This window comes from Eptatretus burgeri, chromosome 9 (genome assembly GCF_056783735.1).
Source record: "Eptatretus burgeri isolate ZD-2024b chromosome 9, Ebu_testis_v1, whole genome shotgun sequence".
NCBI lineage: Eukaryota > Metazoa > Chordata > Myxini > Myxiniformes > Myxinidae > Eptatretus > Eptatretus burgeri.
In genome coordinates, this window is record NC_140969.1 from 19,130,340 (window position 1) to 19,154,665 (window position 24,326).

The following is a 24,326-nucleotide window of genomic DNA, read 5'->3' on the forward strand; positions in this document are numbered from 1 at the left end:
CCAGCATCAAATCTGTCTCATGGATTCTATGGAATCTGAAGCTCTCAAAATTATTGGAATCTCCCATGATGAGGTCAAGGCACAAGGTCTTTTGCTGTCACATCACAGGGAGGTTGGTGATCTCTCTGTCTTCTACCGTCTATTCTCCAACATTGCTCCCTTCGCTCATTCAGTCATCTGACCCTCCCCAGCAACTCCAGGATGCACACATTCTTCCAGTAACCTCCTCAGAGTTAAACTTCCAAAATCCAGGTTGATTGCACACCTCTGCTCTTTTATTCCTCTCTTCTCCCATCTATGAAACCAGCTTCCAGAGACTGTCTGGCTCACTCTTCCCTCCAGGACTACAAGTAAGCAATGCACTTGTCCTAAACCATTTATTGTTGTCCTAAATTCTGTCCCATGATCTTTATTACCCCCACTAACCTTTCCTTACCCAACCATTTATTTGCTAGTTTCAGTGTTTCTTCCCCTCCTCCCTCTCTTCTTTTCATGTTCATTCATTCCATTGATGTCTGTCCGACTGTGAGTTTTATAATGCGCTTCCATGAGCGCCGTTCCTGTAAATATTTTTTTTCATCTGTCCAACGATCCATCTGTCAATATTATAAACCTTTAAAGCCTGGTGTTGGCTTAGTGGTTAGGGTGGCAGCTTGGGATCCTAGGATCCCGAGTTCAAGTCCCGTTTGGCCGCTGAATTAATACACCAGGAGGTTGACTCAGCCTGTCATCCTTCTGAGATTGGCAAAATGAGTACCAGTGCACTGGTAAAGGCCCGGTCACACCTTGAAGTTTTAGCCAGCGATGGCAACGTATTAAAATGTCTGTATTCCTCCGAGGAAATTCCTCCGAAGGAAATGCCCCACTGAGTGCGATGAGAAAGGTGGAGGCATTGTGAGGACATCCCTGGTACCCATAGTGCTCCGGGAAGTGACGGCACTTTTCCCAAGCTCAGTCGCTGTATTTGTCTCATCTAACAGTCCTGTGCTGTATCTTGTGTATTTGTCTATATGTCCATGTGTGTGTGGCAGCTGCACTGCGAGCCTTAAGGCCTGGTCACACCTTGACGTTTTAGCCAGCGATGGCAACGTATTAAAATTTATGTAAAACGCTGGCTTACGTTGAACTTTTGATGTTTTTTTTTAAAGATTCGGACGTATTCATAGCGACTTGGTCTTATGTATAACGCATTGGTAACGGACACAGAACGTTTCGTTGTGTTATAGATAACTTATACCAACGAATGCTGAACCTGTTGTCGGCCTACACAACCGATGCCCAACGATAGTCTAACTTAGGCATAGCGCGTTGCACGCATCGCCGACGATGTCGTGACGTAGCCTATTAAAAGGCTGACGCACAACAATTCGAATCATAACTGCCGTAGAAATGGAAGTGTCAACATCGCGGTCACACCTTGGCGATCTTGCCAACATATGCCGACCTAAGAAAAATGTGTCTAAAACGTTGGGGCACGTCAAATACGGTATGAGGAAGTTTGGTATACGTGAGTAGAACGCTAAAGTACGCTATCATACGTCGTAGTAAGTAGAGTACGTCAAGAAATTTTAAACATGTTCAAAATTTTACGACGTACTCGGCGTATGACCCACGTTCCGCATGCGATGGGGATAAGTTTTACACACGATATGTGGACGCTTACACACGTCCACAAACGCTACTTATAAGCTACTCATAAGTCGAAACACGTCGCGGTAATGTCTTTTTTACACGAAACTTATTTCTAACTTATATTTGACGTGCTTTGAACCAATTATTTACATAGTCCCAACACACATCGACGTATGTAGACATATTCCAATGACGTCTTCCGGTCGACAAAAAAAAAATAAATGAACGTGTTTCTAGCTTACAACTGCCATATAAAGACGTGTTCCCAGCAGTTTTGGGAATTGGTATATAAAAATGCTGCTCATAAAAGGGGAACCCAACAGTGTTTTCGAGTCCTTTTTGAGTCGATGTCCATGTCAGCAGTAACAGTATCAGTAACAGTATCAGTATCAGTATCAGTATTAGTCGTAGTTTGTTCATGTTGGCAGTAACAGTATCAGTAACAGTATTAGTATTAGTATTAGTATTAGTAGTAGTTTGTTCATGTTGGCAGTAGTAGGTGAGTGTGAGGGGGAGGGTGTGGGTTATGATGGATCGTCCTTGCGTTTAACGATTTAACGATTTAAATGATAAACTCAACGATTTAAATGGCTGCATCTCCACTATTGAAAGTAGACGCTTGCGCTCAACAATTGGATTTTTTTTACACTCAACGACTTTTAAACGGTACCACTCAGCTATTTTCATTGTTTACAATGAACGATTTAAATTGCTGTCACTCGCCTTTGTTTTTTGAAGCTGGGGTTTGGAAATTTGAAGCGTTTCTTCTGAACGTGTTAAAACGCTCAAACTCGACTATTTTAAATAGACGCTGCCGATGGACAATTGGAATCATAGCCAAGCTAGACATCGAAGTGTGAACATCCTCGTCATGCCGAAGAAAAGTTTGAAGAATGCTGCAAATAAGTGTCCTGGCCGTGGCCGTGGACGCTGACGCAAGGACGATCCATTATACCGACGTCTTTCAGCCTATGAGTAACTTAAAAGTAACGTCTGTCGATGTGTGGCAACGATCGCGTAACGTGCCACCAACACGTTAATCATAGGTTAGAAATAAGTTTCGGGTACGCTAAACATTACCTCGGCGTGTCTCAACTTATGATTAACTTACAAGTAGCATGTGTTGACGTCTGTCAACGGTCGCAGACCGTGCATACAACTTGTGGCCAGCGTAGCGGAACGTGTGAGTCATACGCCGGCATACGTCGTGAAATTTCAAGCATGAAAAAATTTGAGGACAACCAAAAAGTACAACGTTTAAAGCCAGCGTACAACGACGTATGGCAATGTTTTTCAGCGTGCTCTCAATGTTATCAAAACTTACCCATAACGTATTCAACGTGTGCCAGCGTTTTAGAAAAAAAAAATCCAAAATCGGCATACGTTGGCTAAAACGTCAAGGTGTGACCGGGCCTTAAGGGGAACACTGCATCAGCGGCATAGCTGCATCCCAACCAATGCTGCAACCAACAGCCACAGGCTGCACTCGATAGAGAGAGATAAACCTTTAACAAAATGATGGAAGGTTTTCCTGAAAGATTCCTGTTGGTGGTGATTTTCAAGTTTATTTGAGATCTCCTCCTGCACATATTTTTGGTCAATCGTCGCAGGGTCAAAAGGTCAAAGAGAAGCTTTTTTGGCCATTACCTGAAAACTAAGCAGGGGAACGTTTCAAAATCAAAGTTATCTTTCTTTAAAAATCACATTTAACCCTTTGAACCCTGAGCTCCTTGGACTTTCGTCTCTCCCCACCCTGGGCTCCCTAGAGAAATATCCGGCCGCTCGGGTATATGGAGGTTTGAATAGCGGCTGGTAAAACGGCTACTGGGGTTCAAAGGGTGAAGATGTATCAAGCCTTCTCCCTAACCTCCACCCCACCACAATATCTCATTTTCATTGTGATATCTTGGGGTAAAAAAAAAAGAAATGGACTACCTTGAGCATACCATTTTTAGATTTATTGGTATGCAAAATGTATAATCATTTAAGAGTAAGGAGACAGAGGATAAAAAGGTAAGATATTGACAGTGGGGCAGCAGGTGGGATGGAGGAGGACAGAGTGGATGCAGGTTTTGCAAAGAGATATAATATCCCACCACAAGGCAATGAGCCAGGTTACGCACATTGAACACGATGGATAATACACAGAGAATGATTATGGTACACACCACTCTATTGTATTATGAATAGGAGTGACATACAAGTTGCTGTTTAGGATGTAAATCCTCACAAGTTCTAAACAACTCTAGCCAAGTTAAGAGCTCAAACCTGCAGGCTGCGGAGGGGACGATTGCCGGTGGAGCTGCTGGAGTTGTTGTACGGCTGCCTCAGCAGCAGCAATTGCGGCACCAGCATTCTCGAGGTGGTTCTGCGTAATGCTTCCCTTACTCTGGCTCCGTGGGGGGCCATGTGTACGTTGGCCCCTTGTATCTGGGCCACCAGCTCCTCCAAATGATGATGGATGACTTTCCCCTGAGTTTGATTTGCTCTTCTGGGACTCTTGAGTAGAGGTATTGGTTTTGTATCAAAAGGAAGGGGAAGGATTAGTATATATGCAAGTTTTAAATTTTCGAGCATAAGATTTGGTGATTGAAATGTATTTCTCACCTGCTCTGCCACCATGGCCAGACGCACTTTTTAGGGTGTCAGCATGGCCTGGATGCGTCTTGCTCTTGCTGACAGCGTGACGTGGCAGGGAGTCATCAGAGGGAGGTGGCGCACCATGTGAGCGTCCACTACCAGTGCTTCCTCCATTGGATTGCTCGGTGAGCAGGTACCAGCGCGATGTATTGTCCAGGTGCGTGGTGTTTGCTAAGTCAATCCGTAGCTGTTGATACATATCATTGTTCATCAGCAAATTTCAATGACTGACTCATACCACCGTTGTAAGCAATCAATATTCCACTCGCTTTTTTCCTCCTTCAGCTACTTCTAACTACCTGATATTAAATTCCCTCCCATCTTTATCACTGTATCTGAGTTTGCTTCGACACTTGTCGTTTATAGCACGACTTACCTCTCCGAGGAATTCATTGGAGGATGTGCGATCATAGTCCCACACTGTAAACTCGAGAATCTTTTTTCTCAACTGAAAAATAAATATTCATTCTCCTTAAATAGTATTTGTATACAAACAGCAATAAAAGCAACAAAAAATATATTTGATAGGCATTACGATGTCTTTTGAGAAGCATCTCAAAGTGAAATACCCCCTGTGATGTATGATATAATATATATATATATATATATATATATATATATATATATATATATATATATATATATATATATATATATATATGTATACACATACAGAGGAGCATTTACAGCTCAAATGATGTCAAACCAAACTTTATTTTCCAATCAAATCAGTGAAGTAGTAAAACTATACCTTATCTCCACAAGCACGTTAGTACCGTGTGCTAACACTGTGCTGAAACTCCTCCATTTACTGCTGCCCGTTGAAAGTGAGGCTGAGCTGTGATGCATCAACCTCGCAACACCTGCCAGTCCAATTTGCTGAAACCATTAAAAAGCCTGGTGTTGGCTTCATGGTTAAAGTGGCTAGCTTGAGGTCTTCGGTCTTGAGTTCAAGCCCGTTGGCTATTGAATTAACACCAGGTGGGGTTGACAGCCTGTCATCCAGCAAAATGAGTACTAGTATACTGGAAATTAAATAGAGGACAGCCACACTCCCAGAAAATGAAGCAACCAGCAGCACAGGCTGCACACGATAGCTCGCTAGCTAAAACATTAAAAAGATCAATCATAATACAATTATGTTCACTGACAATGTCTCACATGTACACCTAGGCAGCTTATTAGTTAAGTTAATATTGTTGCGGGGCCGCGAGCACGACCTCCAGATGGAGCAGTAGAGCCAGCTCGACGGATCGCCCAGAATTCAGATCAATCCGGGGTCGACGGGTCCTTTGTTTTGGACCGTGAAGCGTCAATATTTCCACCACGTGGTACAGGGTTATTCGCCAAATCTCAAAATACCTAGAGACCACGTGGCGATCTACCGAGTCTTCACACCCTCGACGGCACCTATACGGAAATGAGCCGATTAGCGCGCTCGTTCCGTGTGCGACTCCGAGCGGTTTAATTGCCAAGAACCATCTGTCCAAATGTCTCCTTACGGCGGCACAACGGCCTTGCTAATTCTCCGCAGCATGCGACATGCTCAGTCAATGCAAGAATGGACACGAACGAGCTGAGAACATTGAAAAAATGGGGGGTTTATTTATAATGCAATAGGTGGGGAATGAGGGAAGCACGTAAGGGCAGAACTAAAACGACTATTGAGAATGCAATGCAAATATATACAGCACAGGCACTGAAACAGTTTTCTACTTAGTAGACGGGCCCACGAACACACACACACGCACACCCCAAGAATTGGACCGAAAGGTCTTTATTTGGACCTACAGCCCAGAGGATAGTCGGGCTGAGGACAAGGATGGCTGGCTACCTGGCCGCGAATGCGCGACTGGACGTTCGCTCCTTCCAGGAGCTCCGGTCTCCGAAGGACTGGTGCGGTGCAACCGAACCCAGCCAACGTGAGACGGGGTGATCCTCCAACGCCGCTATCGCGCGTAAGAACAGGCAGATTAGGATGAGGAGTACGCCGATCAGAGCAGACAGGCTTCCCCCAGACGAGCGCTCCAGCGAGATGATGACCGAACCCAGCTAGAACAAGATGGGTCGCTTGAGATGATGCTCCTCCTCGCTTCTTCATTCCCTTCAGTTCTCAAGTCTCCTCCTCTCTGTCTCGTCCCTTTCTGCCTCGCTGCAAGCTTCCTTTATACGCTCCGGTTCACTCCCCCTCCCCCTTTCCGGCGCACGGGGAAAATCCTGGCGCGGGCGTTGTCGTTCTTTTCTGAGCATATTTTTGTAACGGTCATTCCTGTTTACATCTCAGAATCTTGGGGAGGGAGTGTTGTTCTTTTCTGAGCATACTTTTTCTTCTCTGGTGGTGTTCCAATAAAACTCCTATCTATTAAAATAAATCACAGCGTATTTACATTGATTTACCCATTAGATAAGGGAAAGGAAGCTATCTATAAAACACATACTTACCGAAATATCTGAGCTAAAGGACCTGAATGTTGTGTGCGATAGATTTCCAAATTCGTAACACTACCCCCTCCCCTTTTTACAGACTCGTCCCGAGTCGTCAAATTTTCGTGTGACCAGCATGTGTAAGTTTTCCCCTAGTACGTTTTACCTTCGGATCCCTGAGTGCGACATTTCTTTTTTTTTTTTTTTTTTAAATACTTGTCTCAAAAATAAATGACCTAATGCGCTGCGTAGCTGACTTACAAACTCATACGAACGACTTAACTAAATTGCCGGCACTATAACAAACATGTCGGTGGGGTTCGACTTCTTTACAACCTTAACTTATATTTTACACAAACCATGGCCCAGGACCTGGCATCTGTGGGAGAGAAGGCATGGCACAGTTAGTCAGTAGTTTGTGAGGGTGAGTGCTCCGCAGCTGATGGTCAGATGTCTTCAGGGCCTGTTCAAAAGGTCCCTCTTTTTTTTTTCCTCTTTCTTAGTCTTCAGCTGCTGGAGTCAACTCACCCGAACCCAGCATGCCACATGCCATCCCACAGGCCATTTGAAGGGGGGTAGCCAGGCTGCTCAAATGCAGTCTCTGGCTCCCTTGTGCAAGAACAGGGAGGTAGCCGGCTGCCCAATGCAGTCCCTGGCTCCTCCCTGAAATGAACTGGATGGAACTGGATGGAAGATGCAAGAAACAGTGCATGGGCTGCTCAATGCAGTCCCCGTGGTGTGGCTGCCTGCAGGGCAGTCCTTGACAAACACTGGATGATCCTGGCACACATGGTGATGAATGAACACAGGGGCAAATGCAAATAAGGGCTAGCAGGCATGGGATTACGGCAGAGGCAGGCAAAAAGGCATGGCAAGACAATACAGACCAGGCGATGCAGCACAAGCAGGCCGGCAGGTGAAGCTGGCAGGCCTCTGATATGGTTCCGTGCGGGTCTGGAGGGAGTGCAATGGTGCCGGCCGCTCCAAAAGCGGGCTCGGACCTACCCTACTGTCTCCCCCCAACCTATCACCTTTGCCTGTCTCTGCCCATACTCACTCCCTTAATTTGCAACAATAAGACCAAATTTAGCCCCTTATTTTTTTTTCTTTTAAGCTACATCACGTTGCGAACGCTGGCTCCAAGAGAGCTCCGCGTTGTTCTTCTTCTTTTTGTTCTTGTTGTTGTTCTTATTCTTCTGGTGAAGACAAAACCTTTAGGACTCGGCTCTTGGACACATTTGTCCTTGTTTTTTGTTCTTTTATAATTTCGTCTCCCTAAACCCCTTTATCGTCTTTGTCCGGCGAACCTATCATGTCAATCTATTCCCTACCCCTACATTCCTATTTTTGGAGGGGAATAGGGCAGAAACTAGTGTCCTGTCTCGAGGCCCAACAAAGCCTCAGAATGGCCTCCCACATAATTCAGCAGTCCTCTCCACAGTGAGTCCAGCGGCCTACTGAGAGTGAAGGGATGGATGGTGCGAAGGGGTACATCTCCGAACTATCCTAGCATTCATTAACCTTAAACTACCCCGGGGCTTTCCAAAACGCCTGTCACTTTAAACTATGTGTTCTAACAACCATGATTCCCATCGCCTGCGTTGGTGTCCATTATAAATTTGGGCCTAGCCCTCTAATTTTCTTCCGTGCCCTTGCACAATTTCGTGGCTGGGCAGCCTGGCTCAATTGGCAGGAACTTCCCCTCTGCCGAACTCTATCTATGGCACCCCCAGGCCCGCAGGCTGTCTCCGAGCCTACCAGCTCCCTATGAACACGGGGGGTTGCCCTCTCTGGCATTGCCCCCCTCCAATGCCCACGTGGATTTTTGGTGCTACGGGTCCTGTTTCCGACAGGTCGCCCGTACCCACTACACTATCTCGGTCCCTTGGACCCTTGGCCTACTCTGGCCGACTAGTCCAGTGCCCGGAGTGCAGTCTAAACGATACTGACGGTTGAACAGCCACGCTCCCAGCCGGTCCATGAACTCCTGCACCCCTCCAAATGGGGTTCGTGCCTTCTCTCGACACCAACAACGAAACGACCTCCTTTTTGTAAATTTGAATAACCCACTAACTAATATTAAACTGACCCCGGGGTCCCTTGGGTGGGAATCACTCCTCCCCCACTCATTCATCGCACCATGCATACCACATTCACTCCATTCACGTGCTCTGGCCCGCTGATCCATACTAACTCATCACACATTTGTTTTTCCTTTGAACTCACGCATACACTCCAACACTGCCATTGTCTTAACTAAATTCCCCTAACTAACTCGTGCTCCCTCATCGTCCCTTTACTCCAATGCACGTTCCATTTACACTACATAGCTAAGCTACGTCCCCACTACACATTCAATGTCTGTCTATGTCTCCTGAAAAAGCATTTTCAAAATCTAACCTAAAATCCCTCTAACTAACCAATTCCATGGGCTCCATGGGGAGCAACCCATGTCCCCATGAAGCCGGTCTAACTATCGCTAACCCTTCCCACTAACTAGTCCTTCATTTGCCCAATACTGGGCTGCGTACTGGAAGTGAGGCTTTTTTTTCTGCACCGCCATGGTGGCGTTTTTTTGGCACGCCCGTTCGTCCCTCTGGGCGATGACAACGTCACTTCCAAAGGCCGATCTGCGCAGCCTTTGACGTCACTCTGCCAATTCCAATCAGCGCTTGCTTTCGGGGAATTCCCCACGCGGGACGACTTGCGCTGTTTCTCTGGCATTCATGCCGCGAGATTCCCGGTGATGTCACTCGCACACCGAGCCCGCGCGGGTTGCCGCGCAGGCTGGCACGCGCGTAACATCCCGGAAACCCGCTCCGCGTGTTCCGCGAACAAAACACGCAGTATGCAGCACGTGATGCCCCAGACACATGCCCGCGCACACATGGGAACCCCCGTGTTCCGAATACACAACGTCCTGTGAACCCGGCGCGGCTCTCGAAACTACAAGCGGCCTATTTGCAGGGCCAGATTTACCATGTGGGGGGCCGTGGGCACAATGATTGAGGGGGGCCCCCAAATTTGGAGATTAATCAACAACTTAAATTATAACTGCTTTTTCATCAACAACTGAACTTGTATCTATAGATTTGGCAGATCCTGATCAGGAATGATTTGGCATACATGTTCACAAATTACAATTAAATCTGACAATATGACAAGATGGATGGATTGTTATTGATATGGCTGATGACTTATCTATGAGCTGATGACTTATCTCTGAGCTCATTCCAAAATCAAATCACAAAAATGCTGTTGCTGCAAAAGTAAGAGATAGAGATGGACCAATATAAGAAAATAGCAAACGACGCACAGTCATTAATCATACTACAAACTTTGACTAAAAATCTTCTAACTTCGAAAAACCCTCTGGACAAGAGAAATCCGAAATGGTGATTAATAGCTGACTTCCAGTGACCGCAAATATACGGCAGTGTCATCCACATCAATGAACATACATACACACGGTGCCTTAATCAGTGGACAAGCTTCCTGCGCGACTTCGCGGCAGCGAACTCAGATATGATACTGTCCACCTGCATGGAATTGAGCACATCGGATTCGGTTGAAATGATGGTCAGAGTGAACAGTCTCTGCTGCCCCATCGTGGAGTGAAGATGGTTCTTGATAAGCTTGAGTTTCGAAAACGAGCGCTCCCCGGAGCAGTTCGACACCATCAGTGAGAGGTAAATCCGAAGCAGCACTTCCACGTTTGGGAAAGTATCGGTGAGTTTTCGCTCGATGAGAAAACTGTACATCTCGAGTTCAGTACGGCCCGCGTCTGGCTCTGACTCCTTCATCATGGCTTGAAACTGAATCATTTCTTCTGTGGAGTCAGGTGATAGATCTTCCCGATACCTCGACGAGCTTCGAGCATGACTCTCGAATCTGCTCCACTTCGAGTTGAACAAGAGCACGCAGGAATCCAAATCTGTCGCTCATCTCGCTGTAAGCGTTTGTACACTTTTCCAACTGCGACAGCAGTACGTCGATCACTGCAACGTATCCACTGATGCGAAAGGACTCCTTGGCGTCTAGTTCTACTTCTGGAGTGTGTCCGTAGTCCAAGGGAGCGAGGCGGACATTACGCTTTCGTCTACGCGATCCGCGAGTGAATTCCTCCGTACCCGAGCGCTCCACTCCGTCAACAACCAATGCATCAAACTGATCGTGTAATGACTGCACGAAGCTCGCCAGTGACTTGAGGAGCTGCACGGCTGTGTTGAGATCGGTAGCTTGTGACTGAAGGGTTTTACTCGGATGATCAAATATACCAAGGACAGTAGACCAGAAACCAGCATAGAACCCTATCTCGAGCGTGCACATCGTTTGGTGAAGTGTCTCGGCAGTGTTTCTCGTTTCACTCTTCAGTTGTTCATCGTTTGCGATTTCATCGAGGACATCCATGATTTCGCTGTAACCATCTAGAAGAGCTCGGGTTGCATCAGAATGAGCCGACCAGCGAGTGTCGCTGAGGCGCTTTGGTACTTGCAGACCTTTGGCTTTCAGGGCGTCAAATAATCTGGCGTAGCGCGATGTGGAAGCTGTAAAAAATACATACACTTGTTCCACGAATTCAAAGAATGCTGCTGCAGGTCTACAGCATCCCATGGCCGACTGACCGACTAAGTTCAGTGGGTGCGTCACGCATGGCACAAATATTGCGAGAGGGTTCTCCTGTTTGATCACTCCCTGCATGCCATTGTATCGGCCACTCATATTAGATGCGTTATCGTAAGACTGTCCTCGGCAGTTAGCGATGTCCAATCCAGTGGCTTTCAAAAAATTCAGTAATGCCGTCGCTTGCTGGAGTCTAGTGTGTCCTGTGTTGCTCACAAAGGTCATGAAACGCTCCACTGGAGCCTCGTTCTCAATGTATCGTAGAATAACTGTGAGATGGTTGATGTGGCTTATGTCAGGAGTAGAATCGACTGACACAGAGAAGTATTTTGCCTCTTTCACACGAGCGATGATGTTATCCAGAACAGATTTTCCGATGATGGAGACTAACTCTTCACATGTCATAGATGATAAGTAGTTGGTGAAGCCACTACCTTGGTTGGCATATTTCTGAATGTGCTGCGCCAAAAATGGATTGTATTCCGCAAGCAATTCCATTAAACCAAGGTAGTTACCATTCGTCCGTGACCCAACAATTTCATCCGATCCACGGAACGCCAGACCACGCTCAGCGAGAAACGATATCACGCTCACTTCGTTTCAGCACCTCCCTCCAATAGGACGCAATCTCACTCACCTGTTTGACGAGTTCAGTGTCCACACGACCTGCGGATGTTGCTCTGTCTGACAAGCGGATGATATTCGCACAATGTACATGCGAACGCTCATGCACCTCGATAGAACAACTGGCATGCTTCCCATCATTGAATCCTTCCCCGCCCAGGGCAGTAGCGCCTGCAAAGAGCTTGCAAGCGATGCAGTACAGTTTCCGGTTGATGTGGAGAAGCAAAGCCAGGACCTTTTCACGGACTCTCCGTTTTGTAGTCTACGGTAAAAAAGATTCTTGGAGCAGCAGCGTTTCCTACCTTCAACAAACTGTATGGATGAATCAAAGGGACCAGTCGAATTCTGCAGGGGCTCCAAATCTCGTGATGACCAGAAGTCAATCATCTCTGACGACGGTCGCTCAGGAGGCCAACATCCAATGTCAATGGCAAAGCCAGGTCCACGATCAGTCAGTATATCTCGCGCTTCTTCATCTGATGCATGTTCTTCATCGGTGGAACCTTCCGAGATGTTGCGCAAATCTTGACGTGGGGGTTGCACTGCCAAATCCGCTTGTTCTGTCTCTGTTGGTGTTCCAGCCTCTGTCATGGACGAATCGCCTGTTTGTGCAGGAGTGAAAAACTCTGAGATTTTCTGGGTCTTGTCGACGACAGCCTTGTGTCTTTTATCTTTTTCCTTGGAACGTTTCCACTTTTGAGCACCACTGTCATATTTCCGTGGAGCCCTGGATTTGTGCCTGTCGTCAGCAAAGCCGCTCATTGTGGTTTTTGCAGCTGGTAAGTACCGAGTAACCGAGATATCGTCAGAGTGCACGTGGGACGTACCAGAATCACGAACAACAAGTATTGAAAAGTAGGTTCTGGTAACCTACGGTAAGTCTGCTAATACGGAGGATAACGATGAACAGCGGATCCAGGAAAATACCGTGATCAAACGGTTTGGATGAGACGAGACACCGAAGTTCCCTTTCTGCACAATGTTTATTAATATAATGGCACGAATAACGAAAGTCTCGCTCAGCGAGCAAAGACAATATGGCGACGGTTCACTTACAACAACCGACAAGAAACTGGAAGCTCTCACCATATCCGGTGGGAAAACGCCAAGAAAGTAAGAATTACAGGCTTGCACTACACCAACATGGTATTCATAAATTGCATGAAACATTCATGGGCACAAGAGTACCAAACGTTCATACATATGGTGAAACAGCAAAGACTTTCTAACAAGTACGTTTCACAAACCTGGAACATAGAAAGTGACACCGTGTTACCGTGCTGTGCGCGCCAGTAAGCAGGGTACTGACAGCGTTCCCTGCCAGCCGCAGTTTCAGTGTGTACAATACTACCCCTGCCGGCCGTGTGCTGTGCTGGCCTGGCCTAGTTTTACCACGTCGACTTTCACCTTTTCACCTCTCCTCTGGCTGGACCTCTTATCTGTATTCTGTCTGTGTTTGCTGGGCTCTGGCGGGCAGTGCTGTTGTTAGTTGGTCACGCTCAACCATCCGAAGCATTGATGATCGATCCAAAAAAGGATCCGAATGCGGGGCCCCCAATGCCCGAGGATTGCCCCGGGAATTTTTGACCACGTTGGATCCGTTCTGTGGACCGTGGAAGAAACGGCTTGAAAAAGCCAAAGCTTGAAAAGGACCCTCACAATGACGGACAATTTTGAAAAGATATCCTTACAAAGAGTTTACAATCTTCATTCACCGACAATAAAACTTTAGAAGCACATTTTCAAGGGATTTTCAAAATGTCATCGAAATTGTGGGGGGCCCCGAAATGTGGGGGGCCCCGGGGCCCCGAAATGTGGGGGGCCCCGGGGCCCCGAAATGTGGGGGGCCCCGGGGCCATGGCCCCACCTGGCCACCGCTAAATCCGGTAGTGCCTATTTGGCTCGCTACTCCCATCTCTGTGCTGTACTGAAATGGGAGATGCTTAGCAGGCAGACACGAAGCGGAGGGACAGTCGAGCCGGGCTGTGTTGCACGAGTGCGAGCGCGGGTGTACTGTGCCCGCGGCTCCCCTTTATTCCGTATTCGGTACACTCACGAGCCGGCCGACTCCAGCATTACTACGACGCCTCAGGCAGCACGCACACCTCATATCCCTTGCCGACCCCCACGGCCACTCCTCCCATCATCACGCCCACCATGCATCATCACCATGCCCTTCCCCATAGACCCGCAGACTCCACCACACTCCTCCCCCCTAAAAGTATGATTATTAAATGATCAGTATTATAAGAAGCATAGACAACACGAAGAACCACAGTACAATAATCATGCAAATAAAATGAAAACAGCGAAGTATAACAGCACATCACATCATATAATGCGTGGAAGCGAGCTACTGGAGAAGCACAGCCGCACTACGCAGCAAAACCGCCCCCAGGCAGACCTGAAACAGATAAACCTTTCGAGGCCGGACCCCCGTTGTCTGGAACCCGCGGCGCCACCGCCAGACCAAACCGACCTTGGTGGGGGCGCTGAACAGCACCCTTGGCTGGAAGCAACAAACACTCCCCAACCCCCACGCACCATCATCAGTTGAGATTCCACCGCATGGCCAAAACGGCCTTGAGTGCACCCAGAGAGCCACGCCCCAGGCGCCAGGCACGTCTGACCTCGCTGAAAGCAGAGGTGGGGGTAACGCCGACCAGCGCACGAGTCCCGGCTCCGAGTCGATCTCCGAGACCCACACGGCAGTTAGACGGTAGTAATTCCATTTAAACCACACTTCAACCATAAGCTCGTTATAAATCAATAGGAATAACATTTGAACCATTGCGAATTCATTTTTCCGTACAGCGCGCTTTTTTGATAAAATCCCAGCACATGATAAAGCAATTACCTGCGGTCGGGAGCAACTGGAGGCCAATAAACCTTCTTTATTCGCCCCCACATCACATTGATCATAACACCAACTCCATTGACTGATCCCCGCCAAATCCACTTTCACATGAGAACTGCTGGCATTTATTTCAACAACGTTAAACTGCATCACTAGAGCAAGGAAAAACATATATGCCCTGAACAACAACCCACAATCCACATCACGAGTCCGCTTCTTGGTTGTCGACTTGATGTTGCGACTCGCGACTCCCTTTAACGCCACGGGCCCACCGCCACCTGTTGAAGCTGCCTGAACCACACCGATGCGCATTGCCTCACGAACCCTGCCGAAGCGCGGGAACTCATCGCGAACGAAGCGCGGGAACTCATCGCGAGAGCTGATATGGCTCTCGCCGCTCCTGGAGCGCACATCATCGCCGCAGGCAGCAACGAACGGTGGCTCCCGCTGCATCGACGCGGCCCCCGCCGCCAGAGCCTCGCCCTCGGTACTCGACGAAGGTCTCGAAGAGAGCACTGGCACATCTGGAGGCACGAACCGGAACCCGTTCCAACCCAAAAGGGTCCGGCTCGCCGAGCCCGGCTCCTGCTCCGGCTCGCCGGCATCATCATGCCCCGGCTGCAGGCTGATCTCCAGGTCACTGGGGTCCTGCTGCGGTGCCCCTTTGCTCCCGGTGCGACCATGCTGCGGTGCCCCTTCGCTCCCGGTGCGACCGTGCTGCGGTGCGCGCCCTCGTCCCGCACCGCTAGGCGCGCGAGCACCCTGCGGCACCTGAGCCATCGCGCGGACTTGCGCGGTCACCACGTGGCCTTCGGGATTAGCCGCCATGCTCCAGCTGGAGCTACTCATTACGTCCTGGCCAGCCATGGCGCGGACATCCGTGAGTGCCTGCTCGACAGATGAAACAGTCGCGACCGCCGAGTCGAATGTGATGTCGGTCAACCGTAGGATGGCTGCTCGCAGACCAGAAATAAAATGATCTCTGAGCCGTGCCGGACGCTCCTCTGTCGTGAATTTGCACGGCACAGCCGAATGCGATGCGCGGCCAGCACGAGTGGACTCAATTCGACACCCGATCCGTGCCTCGCTCACTTCCCCCCCCCCCCTGCCACTGATCTTGTCATTTCCGGATCAATTGCAAGCAGGTTTCGACGCGGGACGGAAGGATCGCCTCGCACACCGCCATCTATGACCGCAACAATGGGCGATGACCCTCGGCCCACACACCGTAGACGACCTCGAGAGCCCAGACCGCCGTCCGAGTGATTGCATTGCCACGCTCGCCCACGACCCGCGCCGCAAACTGTGCGCATGGCCGTGCGTGCCTGGCCCATCGGGATGACCCCTAGACCATCTGCTGTGTCCCAACCATCGAGACCTCGGACATTCTCCAGAGCTTGCGCGACGTCCAACGCCGCGTTCGAGCCGAAACGCGTGTCCTCGCCAAAACGAACAGGAAAATGATCCAAACGAACGAACGTTGCCCACTCGACGTGGCCGAAGTCGATTCCGACGAAGGCGGGCACGCGTACGTTTGCCATGCACCGACTCTTTGCCATGTTCGCGCTGGCGAGACCTTTGGCTCCGTAGTTTGGAACCGCACGGGTCATTTGCCGCCCTTATACACGTCGATCCGAAGATCCTCGTTCGCCAACTGTGCTGTACTGAAATGGGAGATGCTTAGCAGGCAGACACGAAGCGGAGGGACAGTCGAGCCGGGCTGTGTTGCACGAGTGCGAGCGCGGGCGTACTGTGCCCGCGGCTCCCCTTTATTCCGTATTCGGTACACTCACGAGCCGGTCGACTCCAGCATTACTACGACGCCTCAGGCAGCGCGCACACCTCATATCCCTTGCCGACCCCCACGGCCACTCCTCCCATCATCACGCCCACCATGCATCATCACCATGCCCTTCCCCATAGGCCCGTAGACTCCACCACAATCTCCCGTCTGGACACGTTCGCGTTTCACGCACACACTCACGCATGCTATTTTACTCACACACTCCATGATACTCATACTATGCACACGTTTCAACACACTTTTTACCACACACACCGGGACAATCGCGCTGGGGATTCGCGCCACCACAAGCACTCCCGGGGCCTCCATACCCCCCAAGCTGCGCGTGCACCCGTTCACAGCACTCATCCGCTCCACCTCGTTTGGCACGACCGGACTCACCTCGCCGCGATCTGCTTCAAGGAAGCATATTTCCTCCCTTCGTTCCTGAAGGAGGCTATCCTGCTGCTCGCATCGGGTCACTAGACATTCCCCAAGCACAACCCCATTGTCCCTTATTACTCCCATGTGTGTGTGCTCCCTTGTATCGTGTAGTTCCTCCTCTACCTTCTCTATCTCCCACGTCTCTGTTGTTTTTTTTGTCGTCTCTTTTATTACTTGTATCTCCGTCACCCCTTTTGTCTCCTCGTGTTTATAAGTTTCTTCCTTTATTTATTTTATTATCTGCGTCTCCGTCACCTCCACGTGTCTCGTCCTACACGTCTCCCTAATTATTGTGACGGCGTCTCTCGTCCCGACCTCACCCATCTCCATTGTGGGCCAGAAAGCCGTTACACTCCTTCTCGTTGGTTCGATCGTACTGCCACGTGGTGTCGCCATTTTGTAATCCATCATCCGCATGTCGCCACGTGTAGGCACCATTATACCTCTCTTGCCCTGCCTGGAGGTTCAACCCCATGCACTGCATCTCCCCTCACTGTGTATGCATTTCACCCCTCAGTGTCTGCATATTTGCATCCATCTTGTCGTTCAAATTCCCTTTCAACTCATCCATTTTCTGCGTGCTCACATCCATTTTGGTTCCCATCCTGTTTTCCATCGCTTGCATCATCCAAATTATTTGTTTGATGCCCGATGACTCTTGCGAAGCCGATCCGCCAAGATCGGTCGCAGTTTCGCGAAGGGTCGGGAGGGGGGTTTGACGGAGGGGGCGCTCCTGTGCTGCCGCTCCCACCACGATCTCTGGGTCCGATTGTGGGGAAAGTTCCTGCATGGGGTGGGGGTCCTGAACCGTGGGTTCTATTAACATTATCTCTACACCACCCACCTGCCTCAGCTTGTCTTGGCTGGACATGTTGCGTGCCGGGAATAAAATTTAAGCGCTCGCAATCTGGGCAAACAGGGTTGAGGGGGGGGGGGTTCGCTCCCCACACCCCTGATCCGAATCCGTTAATTTTGTGGAGACGGATGGGTTCAAATTCCACTCCTGACACCAATTATTGCAGGGCCGGGACGTCGGCCACGAGCACGACCACCAGACGGAGCAGTAGAGTCGGCTCGACCGATCGCCCGGAATTCAGATCGTCACCCCGGATAAGTCCGGGGTCGACGGGTCCTTTGTTTTGGAGCGTGAAGCGTCAATATTTCCACCACGTGGTACATGGTTATTCGCCAAATCTCAAAATACCAAGAGACCACGTGGCAATCTACCGAGACTTCACACCCTCGACGGAACTCGTACGAAAACGAGCCGCTGAGCACGCTCATTCCGTGTGCGATTCCGAGCGGTTTAATCGCCAAGAACTGTCAGTCCAAATGTCCCCTTACGGCGGCGCAACGGCCTTGCTAATTCTCCCCAGCATGCGACACGCTCAGTCAATGCAAGAATGGACACGAACGAGCTGAGAACATTGAACAAATGGGAGGTTTATTTATAATGCAATAGGTGGGGAATGAGGGAAGCACGTAAGGGCAGAACTAAACCGACTATTGAAAATGCAATGCAAATATATACAGCACAGGCACTTAAACAGTTTTCTACTTAGTAGACGGGCCCACACACACACACACACACACACACACACACACACACACACACACACACACACACACACACACACACACACACACACACACACACACACACACACACACACACACACACACACACACACACACACACACGCGCGCGCACCCCAATAATTGGACTGAAAGGTCTTTATTTGGACCTCCAGCCCGGAGGATAGTCGGGCTGAGGACCAGGATGGCTGGCTACCTGGCCGCGAACGCGCGACTGGACGTTCCCTCCTTCCGGGAGCTCCGGTCTCCGAAGGACTGGTGCGGCGCAACCGAACCCAGCCGAGGTGAGACGAGGTGATCGTCCAAGCTCACGGTTGCGCGGAAGAGGAGGCGGAGGAGGATGAGGAGGACTCCGACCAGACCAGACAGGCTTCCCCGAGACGAGCGCTCGAGCGAGATGATGACCGAACACAGCTAGAACGAGATGGGTCGCTTGAGATGATGCTCCTCCTCGCTTCTTCCTTCCCTTCGCTTCTCCTCAAGTCTCCTCCTCTCTGTCTCGTCCCTTTCTGCCTCGCTGCAAGCTTCCTTTATACGCTCCGGTACGCTCCCCCTCCCCCTTTCCGGCGCGCGGGGAAAATCCCGGCACGGGCATTGTTGTTGTTTCCTGAGCATACTTTTTGTAATGGTCATTCCTGTTTACGTCTCAGAATCTTGGGGAGGGAGTGTTGTTCTTTTCTGAGCATACATTTTCTTCTCTGGTGGTGTTCTGATAAAACTCCTATCTATTAAAATAAATCACAGCGCATTTACATTGATTAGACATTAGATTAGACCCATTAGACAAGGGCAAGGAAGCTATCTATAAAACACATACTTACCGAAATATCTGAGCTAAAGGACCTGAATGTTGTGTGCGATAGATTTCCAACTTCGTAACAATATGAAGACAGCGTAATGATGTGTGCCTCATGGTTATTTCTTGGTAGTGGGTTGGCAGGATGACCGAGAGGTACGCACACTCGCCTCGAAGCTGTCCAGCCTCGGTGTGAATCCCGACTCAGCGAGAAACAGTCATTCTGGTGTTTTACCCCTCAGATGAATGTTAAACACGGGTTTCTCATCTACCAGCATTAGTTGGTGGACGTTAAAGATCACATGGTGTCCTTCATAGAGAGTAAGTAAGCTATCACCAGCACCATGGCGGAATTCCAAATTCCTACTCTAACCAGCAGATGGAATTGCATCAGCGGCGCAGCCACTCAGCCAATGATGCTACCTCACAGCCTTGCACTGCATACAAACAAATAATAATTTATTGGTAGTATGGACACAGTTTATATATAGCTCATTGTCGTCATGGCATGAAGAAATCATGTGCCGTCAAGTTAAGACCAACCATTGGACTCACACCAGGATATAAATAGACGACCATTTTGTTATTGATCAAGTATCTGTTTTGCATTTTAAAGTGAAAATTATCGAAGTATTTAATGTATTCATATTGACAATAAAAATGTGTTTGCATGAATGCCCTTATCCATGAAGATCGTCCACAGTTTTGAAAAACAAAAATCAATGAAGGCTTCTCAATGTAAGAGAATATTTACTGGGGCTTAACTAATACGAATGATGGTAGGTGCAAAAACTGTCCACACTTTCTGGGAGGTACTTTCTAGGACTGTCTCGACTTTAGATGCTTCTACAGAGGGTTTAAAATACAGAAAGACAACTGTCAGCAAGAGTGTACCATGAGCTGGAGACACTACTAATGAGACTATATTGTTACTGGCCGGGGGGTCAGCCGCCAACCGACCAATCTGAACGGAGTCGCAAGTCGAGTCGGCCCGACCGATCGCCCGGAATATAGATCGCCGCCCGGATAACTCCGAGCGACGGGTCCTTGTACAAGAACCGAAATACGCCAATCGGCAGATCACGTGGGGTAGGGTCGATTGCCAATCTTCAATTTACCTAAATACCCACGTGATCCAACTACCGGAGTATTCCACCCTCGACGGAACTCGTATGGAACAAACCGCCGAGGCGAGCTTGTCCGTGCGCGATTCCGAGCGGCATAATCGCCGAGAACCGTCGGTCCAAATGTCCCCCTATTACGGCAAACCAACGGCTTTCTAACTCCCAACACACAAAATGTTCAGTCAATGAGGGAATGGACGCAACAAGCAGGTTTACATTCACACAAGGACATTTATTATAATAAAACAAGTATGCAATTATACAGGGCAAAACACGTATGCAATTATACAAGCAACAAAAGCACGACAAAAGAACTACAACCGTCTACTTATTATGTACAGTCATTTATACTTAACAGCAGTTCCTACTTATTAGACGGGCCCACAGACACACGTACGCGTGCACACACACACACACACGCACACGCACACGCACACACACACACGCACACGCACACGCACACACACACACACACGAAATGGTGGCTGAGGCCTTTAATACGAGCTCCAGCTCAGAGGACAGGTGAGCTGAAACTCAGAGCCTAACTCGAACCTCTCCACCTCGTGTGGTCTTCAACTTGTCCAGTCCTGGGCTTCAGCGAGAGCGAGCTGGATCCAATCGCCGCGATCCTTCCCGAGCTCCCGCGAATCCTCCTGCGCTTCTCAACACGTGCCGGTGAGATGAGGCGCCGATCCTTCCTGTCGATGCGTCGCTTCCCCGAGGAACCAACTCCAAGAAGAGGCCGATGCGTCGCACCAAGCCGGGAAACAAAATGGAGAATGAAAAGCTCCACAAACCAAGAAGAAGAGGAAGAAGAGGAAGAAGCCTCCACTCGTAGCTCGAGCCGAACAACCGGCTCAAGTTCCTTCCAAAACAAAGCAGCAGCCGAAGCTCACTGAGCCAGCCGAAGCAAAAAGCTTCCGAAGGCCTCAAGCCAAGCAAGCCAAGCAGGACCCGATGGCCTGCTGAACGACTGCTCTCTCCAAAGCAAAAAAGCTTACTCCTCCCACAGGACTCAGCACACGAACTCTGCACACGGGACTCTTCACGGGACTCTTCACGAACTCTGCCACGGGACTCCCACACGAACAAAGAAAGGGTCTCCTCTTTATCCTTTGCACCCCCTCCCCTGCACCCGGCGTGACTCATGCCCTCGTGATCCTCCTCCCACCCCCCCTCCCCGCTTCTCAACACGGGTAAGAGGGAGTTGTTGACGTCACCGCATCTGTTGGTTCCGCATCGCATCTAATCGATTTCAAAACATTTAAACAATGGAAGGTGAGCTATCTAGGGAACAAGCACTTTTTGAAATAGCTGACTAAAGGAACCTGTATGTTGTGTGCAATCGAATTCCAAATTCGTAACAATATTTTAGAGAAACTGGAGGATCTATAAATAGTACTACCACAAAATAAAGTTCGAATTTTGCATGGTCCTTTATTTTTTTTTCTCCATTTGGTGTCGATTGAGTTGCTGTACTGCTCAAATTTAATGCAAATAAATGACAACTTTCATCAAGCCCTGTGTATCTCAGAGATGAAATATACAACTGTGCCAAAGCAGGTCGATTACACCACATGGCGTCTTTCATAAAAAATACGAACTTCCAATTTCATTTAAAAAATTATGAAATACAGAAACAATAGTAAAACTAGAAGGGCAATCGTTAGAGTGCATACCTCTGCTACATAATTCCTGATCCACGAGAACAGATCGGGCCCAATACATTTTGGAAATATCATGCAAAATATCGTTTTTGGCCCGATCTCTCAATGGTGAAGAAGCACTTAAAAAAATTACATAATTCTCATATCCAGCTTCGGATCTTCACCAAAATAGAATCAATTCTTCCTTGTCACACACCCAACCTGTCCACCAAGTTTCGTCTGAATCCGTTCACAACTTTTTGAGATATCATGCTATATAACATTTTTGGCCCAATCTCTCAATGGTGAAGAATCACTTGGATAATTCTAAAAGTCGGATCCGGATCTTCACCAAAATCTAATCAGTTCATCCGTGTCACACGCCGAACCTGTCCACAAAATTTCATCCAGATCCGTCCACAACTTTTTGAGATATCCTGTACACATACAAACAAACAAAAAAAAAACAGACAGAAAGGGCTGAAAACATAACCTCCTTCACTTTTGGTGGGAGAGGTAATAAAAAGACTAAAAGATGCTTAAAGGCAAAGTTAAAAATAGCAAAAGAGAAAATACCTCCTCAGGAGGAAGGTTCTTGTAGATAACTGTCTGGTTCCATTCTGGGTTTGCAGATTTCTGTGCATGTTTTGTTTTTCTCTTGTTCTCAGAGCTGTAAACAAATAAAGGGGAAAAAACAAAAAAAATTAACAACCAGTCAAGTCATTTCAGACAAAACATGCAAGTGAACAAGTTATAAAAGGGATGACCAGATGAAGCTATCCCAGCGAAAACCTTTTGTCGATTAATCCAAGAAACCTGCAAGGAAGAAGAAAAGTCTTTAATCAGACAATAAATTGCTCAATGTTCTCCTCTATCTCCGGCTTGACACCACCGAACTTGGTTCTAAACACATCCTCAGTCAAATCATACCTCTTCAAAAGAGTTTCTTACAACTGATCGGAATCAACAGCCACCACAACTGACAGCCTGGAAGACACATCATGTGCTTTTTCAGTTAAAAGAGCACTGAGTGAGGTAGTTCATCTTTCCCCACCCCACCTGTTGTGAGTATAAAAATGCTAAAACCTCAGTAAATAGCTGTATTGTTCATCCTTTACCTCCATAAGGCAGGAAACTATGGAGATCAAGCAAGCATGGAGTTATTCATATTCACCAGGGGACTGCCTTTCTGAGTCTTCCATACTATGATGGCAATCAGTACTTCTCCCTCGAATCACAAACGTTCATAAGCGTACGTTCTCGTCATCTTCACTTTTCTGAGCAAAGATCGATTGCACTACCTTCTGCGGGAAGTCTTGCTGACCACAGCAAAGTCACCAGATGCAAGGAGCAATGTGCAACTCCCCACCCATCCCCACCCCATCCAATCGCTAATGCAGATCAGTAACGGTCTAGATCTTGGTGGCCACATAACCAACTCCACAAGAATGCTTCTCTCGGCCTCTCCTCCAGACACGCGGGTTCCCTCATGCTGAAAACGATCACTGCTGAAGGCTCTATCAGCCCCGGCATGTGTGCGGTGAACCATGGAGCCACCAAGGTGAAAAAAGTCCACACCACCACCGAAAAGCCATTGAAAATTTCTGCCACGTTCATGTAGAGTGAGTGCCATAAAGCAACACAGCTGGTGGTTAGATCGATTCTGGACAAGTCCCTCAAAACGAGTTTCAGGGTGAACTACACATTTTCTCGCACTAAAATTGTTGCCAATGTAACCATTGACCATGAAACATGGGTGTAGACACCATTTGTCATACTAGCAGAGTACCCACTCTCCGGGCAATCTTGTTCCAAGCATGCAACACGTTCTTCTGAGGCATACGTTTATCTAGGTGGTGTATAGGCAACTGACAGCTCTGTATATGCAAAAAAAAAAACCCCATGAAATTATGTGCATAAAGTGAAAACATACCCACTGCTTACAATTCAAAACACCTCACTGCACTGGAAAACGTGGGGTCTGGAATACTGTACTGTAAATGGTGGAGAGTTGTAATACCCTCCCCCACCTGGAGGCGGTTCAACATGATACACATTTACATTGAGAATTTGCATCCACGTGATACACCCCCATCCCCTTCACACCCCCAAGACCACCGGCAAAGATTAAAAAAAA

The 24,326-nt window shown here is 48.5% G+C and overlaps 1 protein-coding gene across 1 annotated transcript in view; it reads right to left on the reverse strand.

Annotated features, from left to right (window-relative positions):
- The window catches only part of PCLO (piccolo presynaptic cytomatrix protein), a 321,244-nt gene that overhangs the window by 61,865 nt on the left and 235,053 nt on the right, over nt 1-24,326 (reverse strand). Inside the window, exons 18-21 of the mRNA XM_085893761.1 lie at nt 22,766-22,859; nt 4,649-4,720; nt 4,240-4,459; nt 3,901-4,131 (exon numbers count right to left, since the gene is read on the reverse strand). Of these exons, the coding sequence (XP_085749887.1) occupies nt 3,901-4,131; nt 4,240-4,459; nt 4,649-4,720; nt 22,766-22,859 (617 nt within the window). The remainder of the gene's footprint in view (nt 1-3,900; nt 4,132-4,239; nt 4,460-4,648; nt 4,721-22,765; nt 22,860-24,326) is intronic.